Genomic DNA, 22,601 nt, shown 5'->3' with positions numbered 1-22,601 from the left:
GCTGCAGCGGGGAGGGGCGCAGGGAGGCTCTCCCACCCTGGAGGGTCGGGTGCGACGGGAGGGCGAGGCGGGGTGGCGGGGTGCGACTGGGGGAGGGGGCCGGGGGCGCGCCGACGGCGGGGCGGGGAGCGCGGCCATTGGTCCGCGCGGGCCGGCGGGGGGGCGGCGGGGGGTCGGCCTGCGGAGCCAGCCGCGGGCCGCAGTCGCCAGCGCCGTCCGAAGAGCGTGTGCGCGAGCCCGGAGCAGCGCCCGCCATGAGGGAGATCGTGCACATCCAGGCGGGCCAGTGCGGGAACCAGATCGGCACCAAGGTGGGCCGGGCTCGCGGGCCGGGCCGGGCTCTGGGCGTCCCCGCGGGTGGGCGGCCCGCAGGCCTCGGGCCCCCCAGGGTGGGCGGTGAGGCCGCCGGGTGCAGCCCCGCTCCAGCCTCCAGCTCCTCCTCGGCGGCCCCCTGGAAGCCCCGAGGAGCGGCGCGGCCCGGGAGGGGGCGGCGCAGTATCGTGGGGTCCCCGGGCCACTCCACCCGCCCCATCCCAGCTGGGAGGTGCCCCCCGAGGCTCAGGGATTCAGCCACCGCGGCCTCGAACCTCCCGCCCGGTCGGGTCGGCCCTGGAGGGGGCGGCGGGAGGGGGCGCCCTGGACTCGGGGTGCTGACCTTCCGCCCTCACCCTCGCCCCGCAAAAGTTTTGGGAAGTGATCAGCGATGAACACGGCATCGACCCGGCCGGAGGCTATGTGGGAGACTCGGCGCTGCAGCTGGAGAGAATCAACGTCTACTACAATGAGTCATCCTGTGAGTAGCTGGGCGCGGCCGGGAGTCGGCCAGCCCCGCCCCGGCCCCGCGGCCCCCGCCCGGACCCCGCGCTCCCCACCCCGACCTCAGCGGCCCCCTCCCGGGCCGGCCCCACCCCGTCAGACTAGGCGGCCGCCTCCAGGGTCGCGTTCATCCCGGCCCAGGCATCACACCTCCGGTCCCGGCGCTGGCGCTAGGGGTGCCGCCCTCACTCAAGGGGACTGGGCTGTAGGAAAAGTTCTCACTGTGTAGAACAGGATACCCGGCTCCTCCCTCGCTCCCCCTGGGGCGGGAAATCCGCCGTCAGTTTTATTTCAAACATGGCTTTGGGCCTATCCGGGTCTGAGCTCTTGAACCAGACAGTTAGTGTGGTGAAGTTCGTGGGTCTTGTAGGCCTTCCCTCGCCCCTCTCCTTTAAAATGTATCTCCTAATGGAGGCTGCTGGAGATTTGGAAAACACTCCCTTCAGTGACTTTTCTGGCCCTTTGCAGCCCTCCAAATATTGACTACACTCCTTCAAAGCTGAAACTACCGCAGTCAGGTTACTGGTGGAGTTCAGTAAGATTGCCAGGCTGTGGTTTATCCAGGATTTGGAATTACACCACTGCTGTCCTGGATAGCTGCATGTCTACTGCAGCTGCTCGCTATATTACTTCAATAACAGTTTTGATTATAAAAACGATTCCTGTTCTTCACAAAACAACAAAAAGCTAAGACATGGAAAGAACACCCAGAACATGACAGATACTGTCCTTCCACACACATGACATGTCCTGAGATAACCACTCTCAGTTCTTGGGAGTCACTTGCTGCTTGTTGACCAAAAGCTGGGAAGGGCAGGATACATACATCAAGCAGCTGTGACAAATGGTCAGGAGGAGCAGGGCATTGAAGGTGAACTTTCTAGATAGATAGATAGACTTTCTAGCATTGAGGAAATTTCCAGTAGGAATACATTGTATTTCCCATTCAGTGTTTGATCCGGGATGATGACTTCCTTTCTTCAACCCGGTGTGTCTCTCGCATGCTCAGGAAGTTGTCTGGGAGCTATCATACTGACCTGGTCCTCACTGGGAAGTTTCTTTCCCAGTTAGTGCAAGAGTGTGCTGACAAATGAAAATGCCCCACAGCAACACTCATTCATTAATAGATGTCTTCTGGGAATCATGTCTGTAAGTGAGGTACTTGAACTGGATGGTGGGTGTCTGTATGTGTGTGAAGGAGGTCACAGAAAGTAGGAAGTATCACGGCAACCCTGCGATGCGCTGACACATAAAGCCTATTTCCATGAGCACAACTTCCTAACAGGAAAGAAGTGCCAAAATGAGCTGGAAAATGCAAGAGCAGGAAGTCAGGAGACCTAATTTCTCATCCTGCTATTCCTGGAGCTTCCTTGTCCTGCGTGCCTGGGCTAGCTTCCTCCTCTGAACAATTCATAGGTGGACCCGAGGCCCCGCCCAGTGACTTAGTTCTAAGAGAGTCAGGTGCCCTCTTGGAGAAACCCAGCGGCATGCGCTGTAGCTACTGGGACTTGCTATTGGGAGGTCTTTCGCTAAAAATTGAAAGTAAGCCTGGTGGGTGGGCTGTCTTCTCTTCCAGCTCAGAAATACGTGCCCAGGGCCGCTCTGGTGGACTTGGAGCCCGGCACCATGGACAGTGTGCGCTCCGGGCCTTTCGGGCAGCTCTTCAGGCCGGACAACTTCATCTTTGGTAGGTTCCGTCTTTCCAGCATTCTTGTCACTTTTTAAACTCCAAACTAATTTATGTGCAAGATTAAAAGCATCACATGGCATGGAGAAGCTTAAAATGGGAATCAGCAGTCCTTAGCCTCATGCCTGGGTGCCTCTTTCAGTCTTGACTTCTTTAAGGAAGGGACCTCTCTATAACTACATAAAATGTTTATATTGATAGTTCTTGATTAAAAAAAAATCAGACATTGAGCTATCACTCCCCTCACAATAAAGTTATTTCATCATTTGTTTTAGTTCCTATATTGATCATCTTTTAACTTCAGTGAGTTTATATCTGTATTTCTTTTTCCATCATTGTAGACAGCTGTTCTGCTTTCTTTCCAAAAACTGGTGCCATATGGTTTTGTTTTATCAGAACTGAAGAAATCCTCCTTGCCCCCACTTCTTCCACTGAAAAAAATGATAACAGCCCCTATTCCTCTGCGAACTGGTAAAGCAAATAATATTATTAAATGAAGTGGCCCTGTTAGTTTTACCAGTCTCTGTCATTCTGGAACCATGAATTTTGAGTCAAGGTTATGTCAAAACATACAAGGGAAGGCAGAATTTTGGAAGATTTTATCAGTACACGAACTGATTATCTTATAGGGGAATCAGCCAGTGATTGGTTAGAAAGGTGACTCAGCAAGATTAATTCACAAAGCACTTATCTTTTTTCCCTGTCACTATGACAACTCACAACCGACAGGACAAACAAAACTGATAACTTTTTCAAGGGTTTTTTTGTGTTGTTGTTTTTGTTGGTTACCTTTACTATTTCAAATAGACCAAGACTAGGCTGTCTGGTGTCGCTTTTCCTACATTATATTTTTGAAATCCACAAATGGGGACATTTAAGTTCTTTACATTTTGTTGAGCTAGATCTTTTTCCTTGGAGATCATAATTGGCCCCAAGCAGAGATACTTCTAGACCCTGCTGCCCAATATGGTAGTCACAGCCATATGTGGCTATTTAAATTTAAGTTCATTAACATCAAATAAAATTAAATCAGTTCCTCAGTTGCACCAGTTATATTTCAAATGCTCAAGAACTCAATGTAGCCAGTAGCCACCATGTTTGACAAAGTAATGCCAGGACAGCTTCATCAATGCAGAAAGTTCTGTGGAGAACAGTGTTGAAAGTCTTATAGAGATATTCTCCTAAGTTAGGAGAATGAAGAAACATGAAAAGTTGCAATGTGAAAGTGGCCACTCACAGCCATTTCTCTCTTCAGAGCCAAGGCAGAACCTGTAGGATGGGTGGCAAATTTGAATGTTTTCCATCTGACAATTTTAATATTAGAAACCTTATGTTAATTTACATTATTTGTCAAAAATTGCCACTTTAACTACTGAGTAAGAAATGTGCTTAGGTGAAAAATTATTATCAGCAGGAATACCTCTGTTAATCAACAAACACTATTTCAGTGCCTGGAATTAGGGAGTCTTTACAAGGAATTAGGGAATCTTGTGGCTTATTACTGGCTTAAAGGCACTATGAATGGAAATTGAATATATCATCAAAATCTACAATCCATTCTCTTCCTCAGATGATACAGATAAAGATGGTTTAATTGAGGATAACAGATAATCCTTCTGTTATTTAAACTACAAATATTTAGAATGTCTTATACACAATAAGTACTTGATAAATATTGGCAACATTCCAGGAATGCAAGGATGGTTAACATTAAGAAGTCTGTTGATAGATTGATACATCTTAATAGATGCCAAAAATATATATAATTCAGTATGTGTTCCTGATTTGTAGAGGACAAAAAGTAATTGGAAGTAAAGGGAAGTAAGCTGAAGTAGGAAGGAATTTCCTTTTTTTTTATAGGGAATATACACCAAACCTGTAGCAGCATCATACTCACTACTGAAACATTAAAATTATTCCCAAAAGTCAGGTACAAGAAAAAGATGTCCACTGTCTCATCTATTATTCCATGTTCTGAAGGGTCTAGCTGGAAAACCAAAAATAATACAAATCATTTAAAGGAAAAGACAGAATTGTTATTTGTATATAGAAAAATTGTCTTGGAATACCCAGATAGGCTATCAGCTCAACAACGCCCAGCACTTATATGACCTCAGTAAAGCATCCAAACACAAAATAAAAACTCAGACATTATTGCTACAAAGTGAACAAACATTCTGATTTACCAGAAAACGGTGGGGGGTCCCCAGAACACTGTATTTCTGGTGCTAAAACTGGTAAAGTCCAGGTAAACTGGGACAAATTGATCACAATAAGGCAATAATCAATTATAAGATATAATGGGAATATATCCTCTTCACAATAGCAATAAAGATCTAGGGACAAAATTTACTAGTAATTGGGAGTGGATGGAAGTTAACCAAAATGAGGTAATTGTTTTTCTTTTATCAGATTAGCTAAGTATTTCACAAACTGTTAACAGCCAGTGTTGGAAAAGGTATTTGGGGAAAATAACAGTTTTAAACTTAGTATATTTAGCAAATCAAGAATTTTGATCCAACAGTTTCAGTGCAAGCAATTTTCCCTGCAAAATTGTCTGCATGTGCTCCATGGAAACTGCATATTGGTCTCTGAAAGAGCTGAACTTCCTTCAGTGGTGTCTGAGCACTCTGGGTCCCCTGCCCCTACCACCAGATGGGATCACTCTTTCACTTCATGGTACTGCTCTCTTAGCACTCAGTCCTACACGCCTGACTTGGGTAACATCAGTGTCTATGCTGAGGATAGCAAAAGGACTGCTTCCCCTACTTCACCCGCCCACCCCAGATTTCTTTGTACAGATCTGTGCTAACTTTCACTTTCTCTTACTAAGTGGGTATAGACCATTAGCAGCAGTTGGTTCTTTCTGGAACATGTCGCTGGGTTGCTGAGTTAATGTAACCAAGAAGGAGCACTGACCTGGGTGAAGGGAAACATGGCAGCCAATTTTAGCTCTGCCCTCCTTAGTGTAGCTTTACCTTCTCTGGGAGTGTTCAGCTTTACTGTCTGTGGAGCAAAGGGCTTCCAAGCACCTTGGCGTCCAGGTTCCTGTAAGAATCTAAAAGACATGATGGCCTGTCTTCCTCCACCCCCACCATAAAAACGCAACTTTACAGAGAATCCTGCTCACAGTTTCTTTCCTTGACATTTCAATGGATTCCTGATAAAAATCTGAGAGACTATCTAAAGTACTTTAACCTGAATTACAATTGATGGACTCTACCTCGGCCTCAGCCCCACTTTACTAAACAAGATGAATATATTTCACCATCAAGAAATAGGCTTCCTTTCGATAGGCAATACACATATATACATGGTACAAAATTTAAGAGGTAGTGGTTATACAGTGGAAAATTCGTGTTTCCTTTCTCTATCCACTAAGTTTTCTGCTCAAGTCATGTTGCCAGTTTTGAGGGTTCCTTTCTGCTGCATGTATACATTTAGAAGCAAATATGTCAGTTTGTATATATAAACATTTTAAAGCTTTATTATGTAAAATATATTATGCATATCTTTCCTGCTTCTAAGAAGAATGTGAAACAACACAGCAAGAGATAGCCATGGAATGTGGCCATTTAAAACTCAAAGTCAGCTGTGAGACTTGATTCTGTTGTGACTGAAAATTAAGCTCTGGGCTCCTGAATATGAAAAAGCAGCACAGTAGGGGATGTGGTTGTCATTGTCTCCTAAGAGGGACTGTTTCGAGCTTTTAGAAAGCTGGTGCTCATTTATTTTTACTTTGTTCTTTCCAGCAAAAACTAATCAATAATCAAATTATTAAAAATTAAAGACAGTAAAAATTTTCCATATGCTCATCATAGCAGGATTGTTGGCATTGAGGTATATTCCACTATTTGTTTCTTTTTGTTGATTTTCACTAGTTAAATTCTAATATTTTGTCTTTTTTCCCCTCTGAATATTACCTTTTAAGTTAAATTTCATGTAAGTATGCAGCTTCTAAAATCTCTCATTTTTAATAGCTACATAAAGTGTGATTATTTCCTTAACAATGCTGAATAATCAGGGAGACGTCTCTTGCCAAATTTTGCAGTAATATAGAGAGTTCATACCAAAGTTCACTTAAATTTGTTTTTGACTGATCACAGACTAGATTCTCAGAAGTAAAATTATTAAGTCAAAGAGTGTGGGCATGTCTAAACCTTTATCCATTTGCTGTAGGCTTTCCAGTGGAGTTAGTGCCTCCTGCGGTGTTTGAAAGCTCAGCTTTTGTTCTTTTTTTGTCTGAAATGAAATTTTTTTTTGAGAAGAAAATCTCACCTTTGAAGTTTGTTACAGGAACTATAAATAAAAGTGAAATTCTAATCATAGAGGATGCAGTCTAACTAAGTATAACAAAAACAAATATCTATGTGTATGAGTGTCATACACTTCAGTGGTTTCAGTTGACTGGCATCGCTTTATACATTACATAAGACAGTACCTACTAACTGAGGCATCTGAATTATGGGTTTTTAGAAGACTTAAATACAATATCCAGATAAGTCTACAACAAAAGGCAGCTCAGCTCTGAAAATGTAAGAATCAAGAATCTCTCCTATGAGATCATTATTCCCTGTTCTCGTTATATGTTTCCAAACAGAAGGAATCTTATTTAATTTAATATTAGAATGTCTCTTAAAAGAAATGCATGGCAGTGAATGAAATGAAATGTTTTTAAAAATGTTTCAACCAAATGTTTATTCTATGAAAGATTCTGAGCAATAATGTTGACAATGCTCTAAGAACCACTTTATACAAAATGTAAAAACAATTCTGAATGTGGCATAAAAAGATAAACTTGCACACACCTATCAACAGGACTCTCACATAATAAAACACAAAGACACTACTGGAATGCTAAACGGGGTTGCTCTACAACAAGTGAACCCTGTGTAGCTGAAGCACATATACACACACCTTAAATACTTTTTGAGAGAAAACAAAAAATAATTTCTAGTTCTAACTGTTTAAATGTAAGATGACCAAACACAACTCTGTTACATTGGGCAAAAGCAATGATGGTTAGACTTAGAGCTTATTAGATAATCGAAGTGAGGATTCAAACTTGGGAAGCAGTTCAGTAGATTTACTCTGTGAGAGTTGTTCCAGTCAACACAAGTTTGAGTTTAGCTTATATAGGTAGAAACTGAGTTAGTGACATTAAGAATGTGACTATTTTTAATAGGAGGAACTTCTAGTTCTAAGTTTTCCTGACCTAAACTTATGCTGGAGTTAGAAAGGAGTGCAAGGCTTGATGTCTTCCTTTCTAATGAATGTCCTGTAGAAGTACAAAGGTTGGGTATGCACTGTTAGGTCTCTCTCTCTTTTTTTTTTTTTTCATCTGAAAAGAGTGACTTTATCTTCAGGCAGCAGATTCCTGCATATGGGTGGGGTCCCAGTAATTTTACAATATATTTGTTACCAGGAACTGGGTTGTTTGCCTGCCACTTGCCAGAAGCCAAAATAAGCAAAGATGGAGATTGAATCTTTATAACTTGCTTTTTAAAAAAATTATATTTGCCAGCATCATGCTCCAAAGAAACTATTCTAACCCCTCATCTCTAGCTGGCAGTTTTCTAGTGAGTTAAACACAGGCAGTTATTTATCAGTGAGTGGGGCTAACAACTAGGAATTTGAGAAGCCCAGTATCCCCTCTACTCCCCCTCTACAGGCATCTGGATTTTAGGAGCACTTCCCTGGAGTGCTGGGACCATTCAGTCTAGTCCTCACTCTTCTAGGCATTCCCTGAGCTGGGAAGTTAACTCAGAGCAAACAGGCCATAAGTCAAACAATGCGTGTGTGCCGATTCCTAGACTAGCCCGGTGCTCTTTCCACTGACCCCCCTCCCACCCCCACCCTTCATTTTGTTTGCACATGTAACAGTGGTATGTTTTATTTCTTAAAATTGGTATGTGGATATTTGTTAAATTGTTCATCAAGTCACTTAATGAAGCATGGTGACCTGAGATAAGCAGCCTGGGGGTCTTAGTAACAACCTTTTGCTCAGTTCCTTGCTTCATGTTAGACCAGGTACCGCCATTAGGCAGAATGGACCTGGGGGGTCCCATGACTGCGGACCCTTTATTCACTCCTTGGTATGCAACTATACAACTCACCTCTTGGTATGTAGCATGTCATATCTGACCATGTACAGGTGCCAGCCAATGCAAACCCACCCGAAACCTTATAGAAACTAAAAGTGTATATAAGCCCCTGACTTCTACAGACAGGGCTCAGCTTTCAGATGTGAATCCACTGAGTCAGCACCGGTGCTTTAAATCTGCTTCTTGTTAGCCCTGGTGTCTAAGTTTCCCTTGTGCCATGTAACGTTTCCAGTGTGTTGTGGAAGGCGCCATGGCACTTGCTTACACACCATCTGGAGGATTCTCCAGGGGTGAGGGAGCCAACACCTCTCTACCTGAGATTTTCACTCTCACAGACCAGACACCTGCTAGGGAACCAGGTCTCCCTACACAGCCTGCAGGGCAGCCAGGACCTGTGAAGTTTTTAGACGGAGTCAAATCTGTGAAACAGTTGAAAGTTGTGGTAAACTAGTACCTCATAGCAGCAGCTTCATCATTATTGTATAAGTTCTCCTTGTTTCAGTTTACTTGAATTGAAAATTGAGTATACTGAAGGTCTTGCCTCAGTATTCTGGATGTTAGAAAAAGGGATGAAAAAGATTAAGAACAAATTAAGACAGACTTGGTGACCATTTAATTACCTAAATGGTAAATTTACCTCATAAACCTTCAAAAATGCTAGAAATTGTTAGGGGGAAAGGACATCCTGAGCTAATCCCATGCAGGCTTTGTGGACCCCACCCCCACTCCAGACCAAAGCCATCAAGACATTGGGAAAGACAAATCCCGTCACCACCAAAGGGAAGGTGGCTGGGACCTGAGGGTGGAGTTAAGCAGCCGGATTTGGTATAAAAACCAAACACGTGGGCCTTGGGGGGCTCGCTCTCTCGCTTGCCTCCTGGCTTCAGGGCTCCTGGCTGGCGGCCAGCTCTCAGAGTGCCATTTGGGATTCCAGATCGGAGGATCGGGTAGGACGCATTTAAAACTTTGTCTCCCACTTTTCTCCCTGAGCTGTACATTTCCTCACTTGCCCTTCCCTTGTAAATAAACCTTTTGTTAGCCTTTCATGTGTGCCTGCAGTTGAGTATTGATAAGTCCTTTTAAGCACGTGGGTGAGGACCCACAGTCAGGCACCCCGTTTTGTATCGGGGCTGCCCTATACCAAAATGACACTTGGCACTTGAACACCTCCAGAGTTGCTTGTTGCCATTTTGCTTCTTTGTCAGAACACACATCCACTTTTAATTCAGAATATTTAAAGTTTTACAGATTTTAAGTTTTACAGATTAAAAAGGCTTTAATAGTAGTTTTAAGAAATGGACACTTTTAAATTAAGAATTGCGAATTGTCTAAATAAAGATGCTTATTTTGTTTAATAACATGTGTGTTATGGGGAATGGAGTGCAATCCTGAATTAATATTGTTGACTAAACAGCTATTTTTAGTTAGTTTTAAAGTCATGTTTAGCTTTAAAGTAATTCTCTTGTTAACGAGAGAGGCAGAATTACCTATTTGTTGGAGATGGTTCAGCTCATCGACTTTGTAGCACACTGTTTCAGAGTTAGTGAATTAAAATAAACCACCGCCATTTCCTTTTTGGCTTAAAAGAAACACTGACTTGGGCCTCCCAGGTGGCGCAGCGGGTTGAGCACCACGCTGTGAAGCTGTCTGCAGCCTCTGCAGCACGGGTTCAATTCCTGGCCCACCAGGGAGATTCCCACATGTTGCAGCAGACCCCTCCTGTCTCGCCCGCTGCTCCCCTCAGCAGTGTCTTCAGTCATCTGCCTGTTCTGTTCCCCGCTCTGTCTCCAGTGAATTCTCTTACCCTCCCGCACCTCTGACCTGTACCCCAGTTCTTGTATAAATAAATAAAATCTTAAAAAAAAAAAGAAACACTGACTTGAAGTAATATATCATTTTAAAAATGAAAGTTACCTGCATTTGAGTTTTGAATATGTATATATCTTCCCAAAAAATCCTATCTTAACTAAGTCTTAGTTGTATGGTCATCAGACTTTTTTTCTAGCAAGAGAGTTTCATGGGAAAAAATGAGACCACCGGAAAGGTAGACTTTCCTTTAAGCCTTTCTTTATCTGAAACTTTCTCTTCCAGACTCAGAGCTAGAAGGGGGTCAGGGAACACGTGCTCAGCCTGAGGACTCTGCCCAGAGTGAGAGGGGCCCAGAGGGGACCCAGATCCCCCAAGGAGCCGCCAGGCCCCACCGCCCTAGTCTAGTGATTCGTGGCCGGTGTTCCGTGATCTAGAGAGCTGAATTGTCACAAGGCCTCATCACGGAGGATGTGCAACTCATGACCCCCAAATATATAATCAGGAACATCTGTTGCTGTGAGACAGTGGGGAAATATTTTCAGAAGTTACCCACTTCCTCCTTTCGTCAAGAGCAGGGAGAACTTCATGGTGAATCAGGCTGTAAATATTGAGGGAGCTGAATGAAGGCATGAGCTGGAGGGAGGTCCAGTTCTGAGTTTGTGCACTTACGACTGGAACGGGCTTGATTTGCTAATACTATATGTATTAGGTGTCTAATGCCACCTGCTTATTTTCAGTCGCCACTCCATTTTAATGAAATAGTTCTTGGTCTCTTTGTGGTAGTGGCACCTGCAGTCCTATATCGAGCCTAGGATAAGGCTGGCCCTGAGCACAAGACAACCCAGCACCGCCACCTCCTGGCCACGTGTATGGCCTGGCCTGGCTGTGCTTGCTGGGTTGGGTGCTGAGGAGGCTGGACAGGATTTAGGTGGGGCAGAGGCAAGACAATTACCATTTCGAGGCAGATGGTGAGTTTCAATGTGTGATCCAACTGAGATGAGAGTCTGTTCATAGGGAAAAACACTGTCACCTCCCAAATAAGGAGATGGCCACCTGACAGGACTGAAGTGGCGGGTTCCCTTCTCCCTCAGTCACAAGGGCCTGTCTACCAAGCCTAGCCACCTCTGTGGGGCAAGGATCTTGCTGAGCAATAACCTTGGTGCTGTTGACAGGGGCAGTGGGCAGAGCTGGGGACTGAGGCTGGGCTCACGGGCAAGGTGGGGCTGACATCCCAGCACAGCAGCACCAGCTGCCAGCTAGGGCTGAGGTCTGCTCAGTCCTGCCATCCTGGGGATGTCAGTACTTCGTATTCAAATGTGTATTCATTACAAAGGTAAAACTGTTAGCATATTTCCCCCCCAAACAATGCAAAGTTTATAGTGTAAAAACAGAAACCTCTCTGGACCCGTGAGATTTGGTTCCCTGGGACAACTAAATGCTCTAGACATTGGAAATGTGTCACGCCTGCCTTGTCTATGTACACATATACTTGTGCATGTGTGCGCACGCACATGTGCACACACAGTTGATTTTTTAAATATATATATTTACATTATTGTTCATTGTTGCACAATGTTTGTTATCTCCTCGCAGGTCATAAAATTCCCACCACCATTTTTATACAATGTATGCTTTATCATCTCAGGTATAGTTCCTGTGGAATTCCCACCACCAGTTCACCCACGTACCATCACCATAGTCCCTTGTGCTCTTCCCTCCCCTGTCTTACTCCGTCTCCCTCCCCCTCCCTTGCAGAATGTCTCTAATTTATAGTTGCCTGCTAATTTTGCTTTTTATTTATTATCACTTTTGTTTCCTGATCCTTTATTTGGTTCCCTTATATTCCTCCTATAAGTGAAACCATCCAATATTTTTCTTTTACTTCAGGCTCCTGGCTTATTTCACTGAGCACAATTCCTTCCAGCTCCATCCATGTTGCTGTGAATGGCATGAGTTTATCTTTCTTGATTGCTGAAGAGCATAGAGTTGATTTTGTTTTTGAAAAATGGAATCACACAATACAAACCTTGAGTTCATTGCTGGAGTTTAGACACATCTTACGGTGTTGACAGTGCTTTTCCAGCATAGAGGTGTCATCCTCCAGTAATTCTCCACTTACTGATGTTTTAAAATATAGGCATGTTTTCGTATTTTAGTTTCTCTGAATTACCACAAAGCACCTGTTTGCTTGTTTTTATAAGCCATGTGTGATGTTAAAACTGCACATCTGCATTAGCCCATCTTCAGAGACAACCAGTCATTAGTTCAGTGTGTATTCAATTTATTTTCTAAGTGCATTTTAAAATACTTTAGTAAAGTTAAAAATGTCCATTTTGATTGTTAGCTAAGTAAAACATTTGTGTGGTTCAGATTCAGAAGGTGTTTACTGAATGAGTGAGCTCCTTCCTCCCCCAAGCTGCCGTCCAGGCCTCTCCCGGGAGAGGCTTGGGCCCCTTTGGGATGCTTTGGACGCAGAGATAGCAGAGGCGAATCTGCTACAAGGATCCCATGTACAGTTACTGCCAGCCACACACACGCATGGTGTGGGCCTTTGGGATTTTTTCCCATTAACTAATTTTTGAAAATCATTCCATCTAAGTACTAGGGTTGAAAGCAGATAGTATTCCATTGAAAGATATCATCATTGACTTAGCCTTTTCTTTATTCATAGATTATTTTTATTTTTCTAAGTATTACAAACCGTTCCTGCTGGGATATCTACCTAGGAAAATTTATAGAAGTATACTTGTTTAAGGAGTAGTTTACTAATTTTCATAGATGGCGCCAAGTCATTCTCTAAAAGCTGTCCTCCTCCATGGCTAGGCCTTGCCCCAAATCCTCACCAACGCAGTGTTAGCGTTTGACCTCTGTCCACTTAGGGGAGAAATTGAATCTCCTTGCTTTACTTTGCATTACCTTTATGAGGAGTACATCAAATATTTAAGTTATTTGAATTTTCTTCTCTGTGAATTTATATCTTTTGCCCATTTTCCTAAAGATTGTTTTCCTGATTTGTAGACCTTCTTTAAATATTTAAGAAAGGTATCTTTTTTTTTTTTTGAAGATTTATTTATGCATACAAGAGCTGGAGTCCAGGCTAGAGGCACGGGGCAGGGGGCAGGGTGGGGTTGTGGTGGTGAGAGGATTCACCAGAGACAGAGTGGGGAACAGAACAGGCAGATCTAATGAAATACACTGCTGAGGGGAGCAGCGGGCAAGTCAGGAGTGGTCTGCTGCGCCATGTGGGTTGCTCCCTGGCTGGCTGGGAAGCAAACTCATGCTGTAGTGGCTGCGGATAGCTTCATAGGTTGCATCTTAACCCTTGCACCACCAGGGAGGCCCAAGGAAGGTATCCTTTACATATGATCCAAGTCAGAATAAGCATATATTTCCAACTTACAGAAGAATTGCAGAATTTTGTTTGTTTTTCTTGCTTTAAAGACATCCAGTTAGATCGGTGCTGTGAGAGATGCAAAGAAACCTGAGGTAACACTCAATGCCCCAAGAGCAGGCCCTTCATAGACTGCAGAATTGAGGGGTACACCCCGCCCTAGGTGCATGAGGTGTTGACCCCCCTTACCTGCTGCAGCTTACGTTTTTCCCAGGGGGCCATCTCAGTGGTGTCACTGCCATCTTGCTCGGTTTCGCCTTTCTGCGTGGCAGCACTAGGTATGAACCTACCCACCCAGAGCTCAGAAGCTGGTCTCTGGATAGCAGTCGTCAATTTTTGCCACCAGCCAGCTGTAGACAAAAACCAAATTCACATCTTCAGAATGAGTGGGGAGAGGGCCCTGCCATGCAGGGGAGCAGTGTCTTTGCCCACGTGGAGTCCATACAGGCCGTGGCCTCTGCCTGTCTCATTCCCCATGTCCACTCGGCGAACAGTCTGCCTGTCCCCACTTCCACTTGTGCTTAATTCTGTATGTAGGGAAAACTTGATAAAGGGTGCTGAGAGATTTATTTAAAATTTCTATATATATGATTCTTCTTTTCAAAAGTGGAGTTTGATATACCCACTTAATAAAGAAACATAACATGCCTTTTACTAAGCTTCCTTGCCTCCTAAATAACTTAAAAGTTTAGCTATATAGGGCCTCCCCGGTGGCACAGTGGTTGAGCGCCGGGCTGCGAAGCTGCCTGCATCCTCTGCAGCGCTGGTTCGATCCCTGGCCTGCGGTGAGGGTCCCACATGGCGCGCAGACCTCTGCTCCCCGTTCTGGCTCTGGTGAATTCTCTCACCCTCCCACGCTTCTAACTGTACCCAGTGCTTGTATAAAATAAAAAAATAAATCTTCAAAAAAAAAAAAGTTTAGCTATATATTAGATTATCTTATTAAGAGTTAAAGTTGTGAAAAACAGCAGTACCTTGTTTTTACAGTATATTAATTACATCATTTCTATCATTTAGTCTGTTCTTACTGGTTTTTGTAAGCTACCTCACAGTATGTTCTAGAATGTAAAGACAGCTCTCAGTTGTTTTTCTAATGTTGTTTGAGATGCATGTTAACATATGGATTAGACTTGAAAAGTCAAGTTTTTCTGGCAGAAAGTGAGTTTGGCCCGGAGGATTGCTTTGTAATGTGGACTGTCTGCCTTTGCTGGTTTGAATAGCTGGCTAACAGTTTTATAACATGAAGACGCTAGCTCTGCAACCTAAAAATTTTGACAGAAGTATACTTAAAACATTTCATTAAAAAATCATATGGGCAAAGTTGAATTGGGATTACTATTTCTATTTTTATTTGAAGTGTATTGGATTAAACAAATGCCTGTAAGTGAAGGAGCTAGCATCTGATGTCTTGGTAAAGTTTTTCGTTATCTTCCCAAAACATAAAAATTAATACAAGTCAGGTTGTTTCTAATTCTGCTTTTCAAAATACTGAGTTTTTGGCAAAAGGATGATTAAAAATTATCTTTGATGATAGATTATTTGATTTTTGTCATGTAACTCTGAAGATCAAATGGTTGGATGGCATTGTTAGAACACAATCCATTCATTCACATACTCAGGTGAAAAGATTTCTTAGTATTTATATATAAATGAAAAGAACTAAAATTGATGCCAAACGTTGTCTCATTCTGGTAACATTTAATATTCACACTTGGATAAATGAACTAACTGAAAAAGGTTGTTAGAACAACATGCTTAAGGGGTTAAGCACAAGGGGTTAATCATAGCACTATGAAGCACAGCCTTCCTGGCTGGCCAGAGAGCTACGCACACGGCGCAGCAGACCTCTCCTGTCTCACCCACTACAGTGTATTTCAGTCTGCCTGTTCTGTTCCCCACTCTGTCTCTGGTGAATCCTCTCACCTGCCCCTCTCCATCTCTGGCCTATACCCCAGTTCTTGTATGCATAAATAAATCTTTAAAAAAAAAAACCAACATGCTTAAAACTTTGTTATCTTAGGATTTCAATTTAGGATTGGATTATTGAATGAAAACACTTATTGACAGAACAGTGTTGTTTTTTTAAAGGGAGTATATATATTATCGCAGAAATTATTTGCAACTATTTGAATTTGTAAGACAAAGTAGAGGTCAGTTGAAAAAAATATGAGGGGCATGTAATGTTTAGATATTTTGAGGGCATATAGAGCAATGGTGTTTGAAGAGTCCTACATTATAGGAAATTTGCAGTGTCCAAAAAAGTGAAAACTGAGTATGTTCATCCAGCCCCTTTTGGCCAGTTCCTTTTAAGTGCATCAATTCACATATAAACTTAGGCCTGTACTTACATGCCTAGAAAACATGCCTTCCCTACTGACAGATCTATTTTTCATGAAATGAACTGAGAAATAGGACTTTAAATTTGTATTAAAAGCCAACCATTCAGGGCCTCCCCTGGTGGCACAGGTGGTTGAGCACTGTGCTATGAAGCTGTCCGCAGCCTCTGACGCACCGGTTCAATCCCGGCTGGCCGGAGAGGGTCCCACATGGCACAGACCTCTCCTGTCGCGCCTGCTGCTCTCCTCAGCAGTGTATTTTGTCAGTCTGCCTGTTCTGTTCCCCACTCTGTCTCTGGTGAATCCTCTCATCCTCCCGCACATCTGGCCTGTACCCCAGTTCTTGTATAAATAAATCTTTAAAAAAAAAAAAAAAAAAACCAACCCTTCAGATTGAAAATTTCTTCCATGAAAGAAAGTAAAAAATGGCATGTTTGGTGAAAATGCACCATTATACAGGAAAACAGAGTAATTGGAAGTCTTTTTTTAGTTACTTAAACTTGGATAAAAACTCAAATCTTTCAGGTATATCAATAACTTTACAACCCCTGGACATGAAGCAATTTGTGGGCAGGAATCACTTCCTGTACTATTTAATTATAATTGTAAAATAAATTGGTGCTCAGAAAAATCTGTTTCAGTAGTTCTGGATGATGAATATGTACGCATGGGGTGGGGGGAGGAAAGGGAGGGTGCCCCATTAATCTGAAAACATATTTCTGTTCCAAAAAGGAAATATTTGGACATGGTACAAAATTCATAATGCTCAAAGAAGGGAAAGTAACTTGTTTTTAAATGTATAACTTTAGTTTCTTTTAAATATTACCACATTCAAAAATTGCCTATTTAAAAAAGAGAATGGGAGTTACCAGGTCAAAAGATGCAACTTAGAAATTGGTAGCTTCTTTATCTAACACAGTTGTACTGTTTATTTCACATGCTCATAGGCAACGTGATGGCTGCGTGCTTCCCTTACCTACCTGTGTTATTATCTAATCATTTCATAGCACATCTTCCCCATCACCATTTTAAAAGTACCATTGACAGTGAGCAACTCCTTCCTGTCCTACCCTATTTGAAAATCATGCTTCACCTCTGTTTTATTCTAGGACAAACTGGTGCAGGAAACAATTGGGCAAAGGGCCACTACACGGAAGGGGCAGAGCTGGTGGACTCGGTGCTGGACGTGGTGAGGAAGGAATGCGAGCACTGTGACTGTCTGCAGGGCTTCCAGCTTACCCACTCCCTGGGGGGCGGGACTGGCTCAGGCATGGGCACTCTGCTCATCAGCAAGATCAGGGAGGAGTATCCTGACAGAATCATGAATACCTTCAGTGTCATGCCCTCTCCCAAAGTCTCAGACACTGTGGTCGAGCCCTACAACGCCACCCTGTCCGTGCACCAGCTGGTGGAGAATACAGACGAGACCTACTGCATTGACAATGAGGCCCTGTATGACATCTGCTTCCGTACTCTGAAGCTCACCACGCCCACCTATGGGGACCTCAACCACCTGGTGTCGGCCACCATGAGCGGGGTCACCACCTCTCTGCGCTTCCCCGGCCAGCTCAATGCCGACCTCCGAAAGCTGGCCGTGAACATGGTCCCTTTCCCCCGCCTGCACTTTTTCATGCCTGGATTCGCACCCCTGACGGCCAGGGGCAGCCAGCAGTACCGGGCCCTGACGGTGCCCGAGCTGACTCAGCAGATGTTCGATGCCAAGAACATGATGGCTGCCTGTGATCCCAGACATGGGCGCTACCTGACCGTGGCTACCGTCTTCCGGGGCCCTATGTCCATGAAGGAGGTGGACGAGCAGATGCTGGCCATCCAGAACAAGAATAGCAGCTACTTCGTGGAGTGGATCCCCAACAATGTCAAGGTGGCCGTGTGTGACATCCCTCCTCGGGGCCTCAAGATGGCCTCCACCTTCATTGGGAACAGCACGGCCATCCAGGAGCTGTTCAAACGCATCTCAGAGCAGTTTTCTGCCATGTTCCGCCGGAAGGCTTTCCTGCACTGGTTTACAGGAGAGGGCATGGATGAGATGGAATTCACAGAAGCAGAGAGCAACATGAATGACCTGGTGTCTGAATACCAGCAGTATCAGGAAGCCACGGCCAATGATGGCGAAGAAGCTTTTGAAGATGATGAAGAGGAGATCAATGAGTAGAGGAATACCCGTCTCAGATAGTTCCATTTGGATGTTTTTGTTTTTTCTGTAACTGGTGCATCTTCACTTTAATGGTCTTTGAATGGCGTGCTGGTCTATGTGGTAATAGCCCCTCACAAATGCAACACAAGTGTACAATCAGTCATCAGGTATAAAGTATATCAAAATGGCAGAGAATTGGCAGTTGGACCCAATCAGAAAATCAAGGGAATTTTTCTAATGGTGGAAGACTTGAAATAACTAATGGGCCACAAATAAAGGACTGAATAAATAAAGCTCACCTCTGTTATATGTTCGGCAATGTCTGAGAATTTGCAGGGAAGTTAGAAACAGCACTTTTCAACCTTTGTGAAGAAACCTGAAGCTGTGTTGTTGCCTTGTACTGAATATTTGATATTGAACTTGGAAACATGTATTCATAATAAAACAGTAATAAAACTTCACTTCTTCCGGCCTCTACTTACTGATAGATTTGTTACTTTGCCTTAGAATGGTTACCAAGACCCTCCTCTCTTCCTGGGTCAACTGTTCCTGCAGTTCTTTAAGAACTCAGAGGAAAGGGCTTTTCTTGAGCTGGAGTCATTAAGGGTGGAAGCCAGATTTTTTTTGAGCATGAAAGTCACACATCTGTTACCCCCACTTGCATAATATAAAACACCTGTTACTCCCACTTGCAGCCTGCACTTAGACCTCCCTTGTAAACTTTCACCAGTTCCCTTTGTATCCTGAGCTAGCCAGTCCTAGCCTTTTGTAACAGTTCTTCTAAAACTTGCCAGGAGTCACAAAAAGTGACTTTCTGCCTTCCCACCACAGCCAGGATAGGTGCTAGCTCTTGGTGAATGAGGGGAACCAGCTGATCAGCACCCAGAGCTGCTGTGCATTCTGTCCACAGGAGCTCAGACTTGGGCTCCGCAGCAGTGGCCAAGCCAGCAGGGAGGACTGGGGCCCTTCAGTGTGACAAACCACCGCTTTATGGTTTCTGTAAGAGGTCTTTTAAAATCAAATGCTAGAGGACACGACCAGATTAGTTTTACTAGTTGGCAGGTACTGCTGTTTGCCAGGGTTTCTGGTTTAGTTCTTCCTGCCCTAAAGTTAGCTGTGAACATGGGGCTCTGCTTTTGCCAAAAGGGGAGCAGCATGTCCTTCCAGGTTGAAGCATCTAGTGCTGGATCCTCTCCTCTGCCCCTCCCCACAAATAGGGACTCAAATTCCTGTCAAGATGACCCAGTATCCCATGGGTCTGGGTCCTTTAGCCACTGAGCAGACTCAAAGGTGCAGTCATCTGACTGCTGTGATGTCACAGCTCTCAGTCACTGCATTTGTTTTGTGCTCACCCAGCTTGGACAGACAGGAAAAATCACTGATCACGGCAGCATGAAGTGAAAACATCCTATTTTTGCAGATGTCCAAACTATTTTGTAAGACAGCAGTAAAAGTAATAACCTACATCTAACCTTAGAAGAAAAAGTATCAAACACCCGCGATGAGCCAGGCTCTATTCAGGCTGAGACACAGGGAAAGGCTTACTAGCCCTATAGGTGCGGAGTGACCATTCTCCCTGGCTGCCCCAGGCCACGCCAGCCTACTATCCAAGTCTAGAGCCCATGTCCAGCCTATTTAGAACTGCAGGGCTGATGTGGTTTACCATCTGAGCAAGTCTCGTGCAAAGATTTGATTAGTTAGATGAGGCCAGAGGCCTCACAGCTAATATCTGCCCCTCAGCAGCAATCCTGGCAGTGATGCGAGGGAGCGCAGAGCTTCTCACTGTTTATTGCTGGGGAGGACAGCACCTGAACAGCTTGGCTACACAGCAAACCCAACAGCCTGAAAACAGCCCCTCACTGACCTGCAGCCCACACGCACTCCACGTGGAAAGGAAGCAGTCAATGTTATTCTCTCCTCACCAGGTGGAGAAGCAACCGCAAGTGTTGAGTGTGAGGTGAGGAGGAGCCTGTAGTGCAGAGCCGAAACAGCTGCTTCTGTGGCGGAGGCAGGGAGAGTTCAGAGTCTCTAGGTCACCTGGAGGAGCTGCCCCAAGGCAGCAGACGAAGCTCCAGGGTTCCAGTGCTGCCACTCCATTCTGCTTAAGTGTGATAATTTACTGTGCCACATCTTTATGTCAAAAACACACAAGTCAAACTGCAAGGCAAACTGATGTTGCTAAAAACTTAATTAAAATTACTTTTTGACTAAAGTAAAAAAGTAATTTTAAAATGCAGAAACATTTGGTAACTCTAAGTCCAAATAGTGGCATCTGAAGACTTAGCACAACTTCATGCCATCTTTTGGTTAAGAATTCTGATGTACAGACTTCCCCAAAGAAACACTACAGTCAAGGAGAGAGTGGAGGGACATAGTCAACAGATTCCAAGACAACAAATGCCAACCAAAAATACTCTATACTGCAAAGCTTTCCTTGCTCTATGAAGAAAGAACAAGGACGTTCCCAGACAAACAGAAACTCTGGAATTTCATTATGACTAAACCCCCACTCCAAAAAATACTACAAAGAGTCCTAAAGCCAGAACCAACAGAGAGATGAACAGCAAAGAAACAAGGCCAAAAAAAAAAAAAAAGTTATTAAAAGAATAAATAAATAAAATCAGAGGAAAGACAAACAAAATGGCAAATACAGATGCTAACATATCAGTATTAACTCTAAATGTAAATGGACTAGGGGCCTCCCCGGTGGCACAGCTGTTGAGCGCTGGGTTGTGAAGCTGCCCGCAGCTTCTGCAGCGCAGGTTCGATCCCCGGCTGCTTCCCAGCCACGGGAGGAGGGTCCCACATGGTGCGCAGACCTCTCCTGCCGCCCGCTGCTCCCCCTCAGCAGTGTACTTCCTCAGTCTGCATGCTCTGCTCTCCACTCTGACTCTCTCACCCTCCCGTGCTTCTGAATGTACCCAGTGCTTGTATAAATAAATAAATGAATCTTTAAAAAAAAAAAAAAAACCAACCTTTTTCTGTCTCCAGGAAACATTTAACTACAAAAGATAAAAATAGACTCAAAGTAAAAGGATGGAAAACAATCCTACAAGCAAATGGACCAAAAAAAGAAGGCAGGAACAGCTATACTTCTGTCAGATAAAACAGATTTCAAATTCAAAAAGGTAAAAGAGACCCCAGTGGTCACTACATTATGATCAAGGGGACAATACTTCAAGAAGAAATAACACTCATTAACATATACTCACCAAATGAAGGAGCACCAAAATGTATCAGACAACTATCATCTCTGAAAACAGACATCAGAGAAAACACACACATAGTAGGAGACTTCAACACACCACTATCAACAATGGATAGATCAACAAGACAAAAAATAAGTAAGGACATTAAAAATCTGAGTACGCATTTTTCTCAAATGCACACAGATCATTCTCCAGGATCGATCACATACTGGGACACAAGACAAACATCAACAGATACACCAAGACTGAAATCATACCAACCATCTTCTCTGACCATGAAGGCATCAAACTAGAAAAAAACCATAAAAAGAAGGCAAGGAACTCTCCTACCTCATGGAGATTGAAAACCACACTCCTGGAAGACCACTGGACTAATTGAGGAGATCAAAAAAGAAATTAAAAAATACTTTGAGTTGAATGACAAGGAGGACACCAATTTCCTAAATGTATGGGATGCAGCAAAAGCAGTAATAAGAGGAAAATATATAGCAATAGAAGCTCACATCAAGAAACAAGAAAGAACTCAAAGAAACAACCTAATCTCAAAGCTCAATGAATTAGAAAAAGAACAACAAAAAAATCCCCAAAACCAAAAGAAATAATAAAAATCAAAGCAGAAATAAATGAAATCAAATCTAAAAAACACCAATCCAAATGATCAATGAAACCAAAAGTTGGTTCTTTGAAAAAATAAATAAAATAGACAAATCCCTAGCCAGGCTCACAAAGGAAAAAAGGGAGAAAGCACAAATAAATAGGATCACAAATGAAAGAGGAGAAATCACAACAGACACAGCAGAAATCAAAAGAATAATCAGAAACTACTATGAACAGTTATATGCAAACAAGTTTAACAATCTAGAGGAGATGGACAAATTCCTACAACTCTACAATCACCCAAAGCTAGATAAAGAAGAAATAGGGGCCTCCCCGGTGGTGCAGTGGTTGAGCGCTCGCAGCCTCTGCAGCGCCAGTTTGATCCCCGGCCCCCAGCAAAGGTCCCACATGTGCGACAGACCTCTCCTGCCATGCTCCCTGCTCCCCTCAGCAGTGTATTTTGTCACTCTGCCTGTTCTGTTGCTAGCTCTGGCTCT

The 22,601-nt window shown here is 43.7% G+C and overlaps 1 protein-coding gene across 1 annotated transcript; it reads left to right on the top strand.

The window, feature by feature from the left end:
• Positions 1 to 254: 254 nt before the first annotated feature.
• TUBB6 (tubulin beta 6 class V) lies at positions 255 to 18,316 on the top strand (the record flags this gene model as incomplete). The annotated part of the gene is made up of 4 exons (XM_084252526.1): positions 255 to 311; positions 685 to 793; positions 2,393 to 2,503; positions 17,253 to 18,316. 4 exons carry the CDS (start codon positions 255 to 257, stop codon positions 18,314 to 18,316), a joined length of 1,341 nt encoding a protein of 446 aa, XP_084108652.1.
• Positions 18,317 to 22,601: the final 4,285 nt, after the last annotated feature.

This window comes from Talpa europaea, assembly GCF_964194135.1.
Source record: "Talpa europaea genome assembly, chromosome: 13".
NCBI classification, from domain to species: domain Eukaryota; kingdom Metazoa; phylum Chordata; class Mammalia; order Eulipotyphla; family Talpidae; genus Talpa; species Talpa europaea.
Note: the sequence above shows the minus strand (reverse complement) of the source record. Positions and strands in the feature narration are given on the sequence as shown.